This window comes from Amblyraja radiata, chromosome 27, assembly GCF_010909765.2.
Source record: "Amblyraja radiata isolate CabotCenter1 chromosome 27, sAmbRad1.1.pri, whole genome shotgun sequence".
NCBI classification, from domain to species: Eukaryota; Metazoa; Chordata; class Chondrichthyes; order Rajiformes; family Rajidae; genus Amblyraja; species Amblyraja radiata.
In genome coordinates, this window is record NC_045982.1 from 12,364,061 (window position 1) to 12,376,179 (window position 12,119).

The 12,119-nt window shown below is 41.6% G+C and overlaps 1 protein-coding gene across 1 annotated transcript in view; it reads left to right on the forward strand.

Annotated features, from left to right (window-relative positions):
* The window catches only part of fndc5 (fibronectin type III domain containing 5), a 60,363-nt gene that overhangs the window by 46,562 nt on the left and 1,682 nt on the right, over window positions 1-12,119 (forward strand). The window contains exons 4-5 of the mRNA XM_033045150.1: window positions 1,500-1,592; window positions 5,823-5,956. Coding sequence (XP_032901041.1) covers window positions 1,500-1,592; window positions 5,823-5,956 — 227 coding nt within the window. The remainder of the gene's footprint in view (window positions 1-1,499; window positions 1,593-5,822; window positions 5,957-12,119) is intronic.

The window sequence follows — 12,119 nt, forward strand, 5'->3', positions numbered from 1 at the left end:
CTCTCTTTCCATCACCCCTCCCTCCCTCTCTTTCAAAATTCAAAACAGACACTTTCCGTGTAGTAGCCAAGTTAGACTCACTAGTGGGGTGCAGTCAAACCTGAAAACAAATATCTCCAATGACAAGGAAGCAGATGGTGAGCGATAAAGAGATGGAGAGGAGGCAGGGAGAGTAGGAAATAAATCCAACATGGCAATAGCTGGAGGGAAAAACCTACTGAATTTGCAAAATTCATCACAATCACCAATCTGCATACAAAGTATACATTTTATTAAATTAATACCAATTACAGGTTCTATATATGGGTGTTTCTGTAAATAAGGGTAACAAACAGTGACATGGTGGCCAAATTTGAAAGTTATTAAACCATGATGAAATACCATTAGCATTAAAAATGGGCTATGATCCTTATGAGCTAATTTGTGATCAAAATCGACCAAAATACCTTTTCAAACTTTGGAGAAAAAAAACGAGAAAAAAAAATATTTCTAAGACATAGAAGGTACTTACTGATTTCTAAGCTCCCTTACAAAGATGTCGGCACCTAACCCACCACGAGGCCTGTAGTTCACGCCAGGGTCATTGTAATCGTGTTAAAATCGCGACGAGTGCAAAAAAAAAGTTACAGCGCTATAATAGCATTCACGACGTTACTCAACAGTGGGGTGGGGGGGGGGGGGGGAGGGACACAATAGAATGAGGTATAGCTAAAATAAGGTGGGCAAACTCAACTTTGTTTTCATGATTTCAAGTTCCATTCATTATTAAGTATTTCAATGGAAAGCTTTAACACAGAATATAACCAATAAAAAAAGAAACAGTAAATATAGAAATGGTTACTGCTTTAAATTCACACATTTCATACGTGACCAAAGGGACACAGCTACTCACGTTCTGCTGCAAAAATGGGGCATCAAAAAAACAGCTTACCTGGTGATAAATGAAAAAAATAATAAGCATAATCAGAATTTGGCTTATGTAGAGTTATTTAATTGCAAAATTAATGAATTATATTTCTGGTAGAAATTAGCCTAAGGATTTGATGAAATCCTGCTTGAAAAATGTCACGCAATAAAGGCAAGAAAACACAGGGACATATCTGATATTTTTCTTTTGTAAAAACAGATTTTTTTAATTTTTGCTTCATCTCATTATTTTGACTTTACACCATGATCTATATTACAGGATATGAAACAATGTGAATATTGCATAAAAAACAGGAAAATAAGGAGACCTTCAGTTTCACTACTGTGTTGTATTTACAGAAACACATATATATCTAATATATATTTTAATGACATTTTAAAAAAAGTGATTTTTCTTTAATAATTGTGCACTGTATTTTTAAATATTTTTGGGAAGGTGCTCTGCATTATGGTATAAATAGAAACTGTAGTACATCCAGGATAAATGTTCAGATATTTCTCAGCAATTTCATTCGTCGACATAAATTTAATCTAATGTCTGTCACTCAGTCTTTTCATCCTCTATTTTACAGATGAGGTGACAACAAAGATACTGCAGCGGCGATCCACACAATTAAGAACAGGAGAGATGATCATCATTGTGGTTGTTCTAGTCATGTGGGCAGGTGAGGGACTGTTTTGCTCCTGCTATCCTCCTGGCTAACAAGGAAATGTGTCATTGCTCCTGCATGGTTTGCTGTTCAGTCTGACTGTGAGAAGGTCCGAGCTTTACACATCAAATACAAAGTCTTTTCACGTGCACTTCAAGAATACGGCAACCATTATTCAAACCACTTTGTTCGATATTTAATATTGTTATTGCCCTATTTAAGAATATTATTAGATGCATGTTGAATGTGGGTCAAATGCTTACTAACCTGTTAACCAGTTCAGCCCGACTCCTGTAGATCTAGCAATTTGCAAATTATTTTACAAGTACCAATAACACCACTTAAATTTCACTTGTAATCCCACATGGTACCTATCTATCATTACAGCACATAATTCACACACTCCCACCATCTCTGTCTCAATCCTACTGCTTCCCTTGTGACAAAACTGATTCATTCATTTATCAACTCACAGTGTTGCTTCTGAAACGTTCTCATTACCAGTCTCCCATGTTGCAATTAATTTCCTCTTCGTATTTTCTCCACCACCCCTGTCTTTAACCTTCAGTGTCCTCAAACACATGAAATTAGATATTCCATTTTCCAACAGAATCATTACACCAACTCTCCAGACCTCCTGCACCCCACTGATGTTCCCGACTCCCGCTGATATTCGGCAGCACGGTGGCACAGCGGTAGAACTGCTGCCTCACAGAGCCACCGATCCTGACTACAGGTGGTCTCTGTGCAGAGTTTGTACGTTCTCCTTGTGACTGTGGGGGGTTTCTTTGGGTGCTCCAGTTTCCTCCCACAGTCCAAAGACGTGCAGGTTTGTAGGTTGTGTAGGAAGGAACTGCAGATGCTGGTTTAAACCGAAGATAGACACAAAAAGCTGGAGTAACTCAGCAGGACAGGCAGCATCTCTGGAGAGAAGGAATGGGTGACGTTTCGGGTCGAGACCCTTCTTCAGACTGGAGAAGGGTCTCGACCCGAAACGTCACCCATTCCTTCTCTAAAGAGATGCTGCCCGTCCTGCTGAGTTACTCCAGCTTTTTGTGTCTATTGTCAGTTTTGTAGGTTATCTGGCTTCTGTAAATTGCCCCTAGGATGCGAAAGTGGGATAACATAGAACTAGTGTAAGGGTGATCACTGGTTAGCATGGACTTGGTGGGCTGAAGGACCTGTTTCCACACTTAGCTCTAAACTAAACTAAACTAAACACCCCCTGGCTCTACTGAATCCACCCTGCAAACAATAAGAGTCCCTTAAGATGTCTGGCCCTTTGCCTTCTATAATTCACTCACCAAACTCCTCTACATAGCTACCACCCCCTCCACCTTCAGAAGTATTCACAGTAGCTGTGCCTATGTTCCCCTTTGCCTCCACTAGGGCTGCAGTTGCCCAGCCCACCTTTATTAATTGCACTGGGTCACTTATAACATGTCGGTTGCCTGTTAGTTGGGGTTGTGAATACTGACATAGATTGGACAAACAAAATATCAATTTAGCTCTTTCTTTCCGGGAGCTAATGAGCCAGGTATAGATGTGAACCTTCCTGTCATTTGTCAATAATGATCTCCAGTGGTAAATGACTCGGCCCACTCCCTCCCTCCGTGCTGATCCATTACTTCATGCTTTAGTTTGAATGGATGAGAATGCTTCCCAGTGCAATCCATTTTTGATAAACACAACACCTGCGGACAGGAACCCGAGTCACTGCTGCAATGTCAACTGAGTTATGAGCAACAAAGGTCACTTGCTTTAGCAATTATACTTTTCCCCACCAATGCCTGCAGCTATTTTAGACAGTTCCATCTGCTGGATTGATCTGCAAGTACGATTCACTCTCCCATTTCTGACAGACTGACTCGGGGCATTTTTCAGGTGACCTACTGTATTATTGCACAGAGTGACGGAGAGAGTCATAGTCGTGCAGCACATTTGGCCCATCCTGTCCAATCCAACCATTGTGTCCACCTGATTACTGATCCCATTAGACCTGTGTCCCTCCACTCCTTACCTACCCAAGTACATAGTCAAATGCCCTTTCAAGTGCCCCACCACTTGCTCTGCAGCTCGTATCATATAACCAGCATCCTCCTTGTCCCTCAGATGCTTGGGTCTCATTTCCCTTAGGCTAAAGAAGCAATCAGAGCAACTCACACGTCAAACCAGATAAGATATCCAAAGCCCCCTTTCATTATATGGACTGAATGAAGTAGTTGCAGCATATCTTAATGAGTAATATTAAGTAGATAACAAAAACATACGAACCAAACAAGTGCAGCAGAAATCTGGTAACGGGAAGAAAACATTCCTGATACATACGTTTTTATGCAAAAACAATTTTAGTTTTGTGCAGCTATGTAACAGATAGCTGCACATCACTGAAGTGTCACCAATAACGTCAAGCTAAATTGCACAATTCCAAAGCAAAGAATAATAAGCAAACAGCAACATGTTAAAACTATACAGGTAACTTTACCTCAGGATCTGCCAAAGTGGTTTACGGTCAATTAAATGCCTTAGCTATTGTAATAATGTGGGAAGTCTGGAATATGCACTCATATGGATTGGGGTTTAAATATTGTCTGGTCTGCCAAGGAGAATGCACCTCATCTTCATGATTGTGTCACAATATCTTTTGCATTTACCCAAGGGAGCAAATGGGGCCTTGAGTAAATACCTAAACTGCAGTAGCTCCAATAATGCAGCATACCCTTGTGCTCTAATCCTTAGAGGAGCGTTTGAGCTACACCTAGATTACTGTGTGCAGACATTACAAGAGGTTGTGACAATGAAGATTTGTGAGAATGGTGGAATTTTACCAGAATTTTAGTTATCAGACAGAAAAATATGGAATTGGCATTATCCTTTTCTGAGGAGGAGGCTGAGCGGAGAATTCATGAGGGGAATCGATGGGGTAGTTGCATAGTCTTTTACCCAGTTTAGGGGAATCTAGAACCAGAGGTCCTATGTTTAAGTTGAGAGGGGAAAGATTTAACAGGAATCTGAGGCGCAACATTTTCATGGATTTTTCATGGATACGTGGAACGAGCTGCCAGAGGAAGTGGTTGAGGCTGGTACTATAACAACATTTAAAAGGCATTTGGACTGATACATGGATAGGAAATGTTTAGGGGGATAACAGCCAAATGAGGGCAGGTGAGACGAGAGTAGATGAGACATCTTGGTGGGCATGGGCTGGTTGGGCTGAAGGGCCTGTTTCCATGCTGTATTCTCTGACTCTAATTGAAGCCTATAAAATTATGAAAGGTCGACAGTAAGTAAATAGGATAAATGTGTTTCCCTTAATATTTAGAGCAAAGACAAGAGGGCGTTTAACTATTGGATGAACACTTGATATGCCAAACATACAAAGGCATGAGCAGTGAAGCACAAGGAACTGCAGATGCTGGAATCTTACAGAGAACACAGAGTGCTGGAGTAACTCAGTGGGTCTGGCAGTGAAATAGTATTGGGCTGGATTGATCTTTATTAGATGTTGCAAAATGCCCTCAAAGCAATAAATCCTGTCTTCTTCCCCCCCTCCCCCCCCTCCCCCCTCCCCCCCCCCCCCCCCCCCCCACCCTCACATCAGTCTGAAGAAGGGTTTCGACCCGAAACATTGCCTATATCCTTCGCTCCATAGATGCTGCCTCACCAGCTGAGTTTCTCCAGCATTTACCATTGTCTACCTTCGATTTTCCAGCATCTGTAGTTCCTTCTTAAACAAAATCGCGTTAATCTACCAGCTCCCCACCATGTGGGTATCTAAGAGTTAACAGAAATACTAAATATGATAAATAGGTGTGAAAGATTTTTGTTGTTGTGAAATGGAGTGTAGGTGTTAGTTTTTCTTACACATGCTCTACCAATGTAGCTTAGTTAGTTTAGTTTACTTTAGAATTATAGCGTGGAAACAGTGCCCTTCAGACGACCGAGTTCACGCCAACCAATGATCACACAAACACTACACACTAGGGGCAATTATTTTAAAAAGGCCAATTAACCTGGAAACCTTTGGAATGTGGGGGATACCAGAGCACCCGGCGAAAACCCAATGCGTGTCACAGGGAGAACGTGCAAACTCCATACAGAAAGCACCCGTAATCAGGATCAAACCCGGGTCTCTGGTGCCGTAAGGTAGCAGCTCTACCGCTGTGCCACTGTGCCTCCCGTCCGTTAGTTCTACATCCTTAACACTGACTGACAATTGATTATTTCTTTTCTGCTGTTTGCCAGGCGTGATAGCTTTGTTTTGTAGGCAATATGATATCATCAAAGACAATGAACCCAACAACAACAAGGACAAAGCCAAGAGCTCTTCAGAATACAGCACTCCGGAGCATCCAACAGGGGGGCTGCTACGCAGCAAGGTAGGGGAGCGCGGCTGCCAAACACAGAGGTTTTATTGATGTCCTGGTTCATACAAAGACAAAAAAATAACATGCCAACATATAATAAGGCAAAATAGATGTGTACAGAAGAAGCAAAATGATAGGGCTGTTATAACTTGCTCTCATCAGGCATTCATTGACTGTATAATTAAGCAGCTTTTGGTTTCGTGCAGAATGTAAATTTGATGTAACTGTGTCATATACTTGAATTTTTAAAATATGTTTTTTTACTGTACCAGTTTCAATCCACCTCAGTCTGTAAACATGTCTGTCTGTCAGTGCCAATTTCTCTCTATACAGTGACCTAGAGACCAGGTCTCTACCGAACTATTTGCTTCACTGATGTAGCTGGGTAACACTCATTTTCTCTGCTCCGCAGGATGTGTTTCCTATAAAAAGATAGAACGTTTCATTGCCAAAAATGCCGACTGATGAACAATCAGACATGATATCCACCCCTAATAGACTCATAGAGTCATAGAGTCATACAATATGGAAACAGGGCCTTCGACCCAACCTGCCCACACCGACCAACATGTCCCATCTACGCTAGTCCCATCTGCCTACATTTAGCCCATATCCCTCTAAATCTGTCCTATCCATGTTGGATATAAAACCACAGCATTGATCTTTTTGGCAGCAAGCCTTTATTTAAGTTAACAAAAATGCCTTGAGGGCGATAACAAGCAACATGGCAGTTTGCACTATTATTATATTGGAGATTTCATACAGCTGTAAAACAAATCAAGTAAACTTAAAAGTCAAGAGAGATGCTTTGCATTTTAACACATAGATAAAATTGTGGAAAGTGGTATTGACAACCAATTCTGCACTGGGTACTAACCCTAATTCTTGGGCCTAATAGAAACATTCTGGTAGTCATCTTCTGATATGTAGGAAAAAAATTATAATCTCTGGTCAAATGATTTATTGTGATCTATGTCATAGAGAAAAGGAGTGAAAATGAAAACAGAGTCAGGTACTCATGAAAAGTAAGAATGACACATTTCATCCATCAGAATTTCTCACGCTCACCAACTGTAGTCATCTGTTAGGTATTGGTAAACCTCTCATAGTCATTAAGGATAACAGAATAATACAGCACAGAGAAGGCCATACAATGACTCCCAAAGTGTGACGCTTTTATCAGCCTATATATTTTCTTTTCATTATTTATCACATTCCCTTGGAAGGTTGCTATTCAATCTGTTTTCAGGAAGAGTACTGCAGTCCAGACCAACTCATTGCGTAAAATAAGTTTCCACACATCTCCAGCTATGAAATTGGATCATTGCGCAGCTGAAGCCAGCTTTGTCTCATATATTCTTAACACAATAGACAATAGGTGCAGGAGTAGGCCATTCGGCCCTTCGAGCCAGCACCGCCATTCAATGCGTTCATGGCTGATCATCCCCAATCAGTACCCCGTTCCTGCCTTCTCCCCATATCCCCTGACTCTGCTATCTTTAAGAGCACTATCCAGCTCTCTCTTTAAAGTGTCCAGAGAACTGGCCTCCACCGCCCTCTGAGGCAGAGAATTCTACAGACTCACAACTCTCTGTGAGAAAACGTTTCCTCGTGTCCGTTCTAAATGGCTTATGCAGAATCAAGAATCTGACTGATTTATTGAGCAAGACTACACATCTTCAACAAAACAGTGCACATATTCCAGAAAAGAGATGTTTTTTGTCAAAATGATTCCCAGCAACAAAGTGGGTGGCAGCCTTGAGATTTTTGATTCTAGTGTCTATTGCTAGGATATAGTATTCATTGGCATTGTTAATAAAAGGGGTGGTTGGTGTTGTGCAAAAAAGGAACTTCTGTTTTGCTGACTGTGCAAATGATGGTTCAAAGCAGAAATAAATATGTCACGATGATAATTGTACTTGCTGACAATGAATAATCTCCAGTCAATATCTTCTGGCTCTGCCCCCATGTTAATTGCCCCTTAAAATCTCTCTTTAACAAAGCATTTTTATCATCTACTGTAATGCAACAGCTGCTCAGTTTGGTCTTTTGTTTGATAAAATTCCTGTGAAATGCCTAGGGAGTTTTTATTGCACCAGTAGTGCAGTACAAATCCAAGCTGCTGTTGTTTATCGGCACAATGTGCAGCACTTCGGGGTGAATCCATTTACTGCACAAGACGTCGTAGATCATCCTGACTTTGACCCATGTGGGAAGAGCAACAATCTGTTCCATTGGGCCCTTAAGCATACTGGGTCAGTGGCCTCCCTCTGGCTACGTCCTTCATTGCTAACTGCAGAACTGCCGATCACTTTGTATATCAACTGAAACGTGTGTGTTCTCTGGCATAGGACACCATGGTGAGAGAAGAATGATGATAGTCTTGGCTAATGATTTTTAAGGAAATTGTGAAAACATTCACACATAATTAAACTGGTTTCTATGCCGTGAGAGCATTTTGTGTTGCAGCTTAAGAAACAATTAGAGCATTTAGGAAACATTTAGACAGGGACATGAATAGTGTGTTGGAAGGAACTGCAGATGCTGGTTTACACCGAAGATAGGCTCAAAATGCTGGAATAACTCAGAAGGACAGGCAATAGAAGGAAGGGGAGAGGGAGTTACAGAGAAAAGGAAGTGTAAGGGATCAATAGAGATGCAGATCAAGGAAAATGTAGATAGACCATTGTTAACGAGGAGAAGGTGACACAAAGCAGACAGAGATACCATGTAATGAGAGGGACAGTCAGATTGGTCGGAGAACTGGAAAGGAGGGGGGATGGAAACAGAGAGGGAAAGGAAGGCTTACTTGAAGTTTGAGAAGTCAATATTCATACCGCTGGGATGTAAGCTACCCAAGCGAAATATGAGGTGCTGTTCATCCAATTTGCATTGGGTCTCACTCTGACAATGGAGGAGGCCCAGGACACAAAGGTCGGTGTGGGAATGGGAGGGGGAGTTAAAGTGTTCAGCAACTGGGAGATCAGGAACATTTTAACTCCCCAAAACATTCCCAGACTGACCTTTCTGTCCTAGGCCTCCTCCATTGTCAGAGATGTTGTATATGTTATATGTATATACATAATATAATGTGCAAAGTACTAAAGATAAACGCAAAGTGCTGGAGTAACTCAGCAGGACAGGCAGCTTCTCTGAAGAGAAGGAATGTGTGATGTTTCGGGTCTAGACGGGTCTTGAGACGGGTCTCAACGGAAACATCACCCATTCCTTCTCTCCAGCCTTTTGTGTCTATACTCAACAACAATGGCCATTATCCCGTCCCCTTCCCCTTTCCACCTGTATTCCTTCCTCTTCACAATTGACTCCACTCCTTACCTTATCTTTGTTTTTTTCATCTCTGGCCTTTGTCCACCCATCTCCCAGTCCAAGAATGGAGCAGCTGGGCTTGTACATTCTGGAGTTTAGAAGGATGAGAGGGGATCTCATTGAAACATATAAGAATATTAAGGGCTTGGACACGCTAGAGGCAGGAAACATGTTCCTGATGTTGGGGGAGTCCAGAACCAGGGGCCACAGTTTAAGAATAAGGAGCAAGCCATTTAGAACGGAGACGAGGAAACACTTTCTCTCACAGAGAGTGGTGAGTCTGTGGAATTCTCTGCCTCAGAGGGCGGTGGAGGCAGGTTCTCTGGATGCTTTCAAGAGAGAGCTAGATAGGGCTCTTAAAAATAGCGGAGTCAGGGGATATGGGGAGAAGGCAGGGACGGGGTACTGATTGGGGATGATCAGCCATGATCACATTGAATAGCGGTGCTGGCGCGAAGGGTCAAATGGCTACTCCTCCATCTATTGTCTATTGTCCAACCCCCCTTCATCTGTACCCATCAATGACTTGTCTGACTTTGGCCACACCTCTCTTTCAGCTTTCTGACCCCACTACAATCAGTCTAAAGAAGGATCTCAACTATCCTTGCCCTCCAGAGATGCTGGTTGACCTGCTGAGTTACTCCAGCATTTTGTGTTCTTTTTTTATAAACCAGCATCTGCAATTCCTTATGTCAACAATATCATATACCCAAGCAGAAGCACTTTCATTGCCAATGGCTTGAAATATTGCAGTAGCAAGATCCGAGAGTAATGAGCATAGGTAGAATAATTGAAAGAATGAATTTGATAGACAAACCATTTAGGACAGATGATGTATCAGGCTCTACAGCTACTTAAAGTAATTATCTCATAATCTCTCTGATGCTTCTCACCTGGAAAAACAAAGTTAAATATACTTATATCAAGAGAACAACATTCACCATTGCCCGAGGATATTTAAGCTAATATTTCCAATAAAATGCTTAAAAGATAAAAACACTAATTTCTCTCAGGCAATGCCAGATTTTTATGCATCACACACGAGAATCTTCTCTAAAGGCGGATTATATTTGGAACATTGTGTGCAAGTGGTGCATCTATTAAATACAATGCAACTACAAAGACTGCTGGATGCTTGCAAGAACATCAGCCAGGGTAAAACCCATGAGTCTTGCCGTTTGCACAAAATCCAACCATGCACCTGTGAATAGCACAAGCCTTGAATGCTGAGATACAAGGAACTGCAGATGCCGGTTTACATTTTTAAAAAGACACAAAGTGCTGGAGTAAATCAGTGAATCAGACTGCATCTCTGGGGAACATGGATTGGTGACATTTCAAGTCTTTCAGTCTGAAGAAGGGTCCCGACCTGAAACGTGTAGGAGGGAACTGCAGATGCTGGTCTAAATCGAAGACAAGACACAAAATGCTGGAGTAACTCAGACAGCATCAGACAGATTGGTCTGAAGAAGGGTCTCGACCTGGAACATCACCCATTCCTTCTCTCCAGAGATGCTGCCTGGTCCGCTGAGATACTCTAGCATTTTGTGCCTGAAACGATTCCTACCCACGTGCTCCAAAGATGCTGCATGACCTGATGAATTACCCCAGTACTTTGTGCCTTTCCTTGACTACTGTAGCAGGGCTTAACCAGATGGTTGAGGGCTATTTGGAATTACCTAAAACTGCCATCCTCACCTGGTCAATATTGATGAGTCTTAGTTTGCCTCTCTGTATCCTTCTTCCTTTCATCCTGCTAATCTGTATATCCACCTTATCTCCCTCTAATCTCTTACACCCAAACTGCCATCGGGACCCTCTTACCAATTTCCCATCTTTACTGGTCATCATCTCCTTCCCACCCTCAATCTGCTGCCCACCGCATTGTCTCTGTGATCGCTCTTCATCAGAAGGGCAGGAGCTTGCAGTGGAATGGCCCATATGCCCAGTTGCATGTGTGTATGGCCTATTCTACCTCACATACACCTTGGGCTTTCCTCCAGATGAACTAACAAAGGGTCCAGGTCAAGCATGGCAATGAGCTTTCACATGTGGCCATGCTTCTAGTAATTATGGTATTTAAAACAAAAACAATGCACATTTTGAAGCAAGCAAACAAAATTAATTCACCAGAACTTGAGATGAGCGTCACGAGGGGTTTAATTGGCACATGTACCGACAACAGAACAATGGCATTCTTGCAGCAACACAACAGGCCTGTAAATACAATGCGCGTAGATAATAAATCAGAGCGTAGATATGTTAATGTTTATGGTAAAAGATCTATTGTCAAAATGCAATAAAATGTCACATTAGAAACATACATCGTCACTTTATTTTTTTATATTAAGATCAGATTAGATTACACTGAATTATATAATATAAGGACCAACTTGCTTAAAAACAGCTGCAAGTTCCAAGAAATGGACCTAATTGCAAGCCATTAACTGTTTAAACTGATAATGCAAAGGGTATGCAGGTTGTGTTAATGCTGCTAATGTGACATCCAAAATAATGCTCTTGCTATCACCGATGGAATCACCTTGTCAGCAAAGAGAAGAGGGATCTGTGTAAACAGTCAAGGCTTTTATTGTGTGTGCCTTAGTTTCACATGAATCATAATTGTTATGGCAGTTTGAAAATTAGATGGATGTTGTGCTCTGCTTAGCTAAGCGTAAAAACAAAATGACTAAACCAGCCATCTGGTGCAATTGATAGAATAGGGATTAATTAAAACAGCTCTTCAGGACACTGTGACTGCTGCTTTCTATTCTCTACTTTGGAAATTTGATTTGGCTTTCTCATTGAATGTATTGACCTGTCCCAAATCTGAAAATGAGTCAGATTA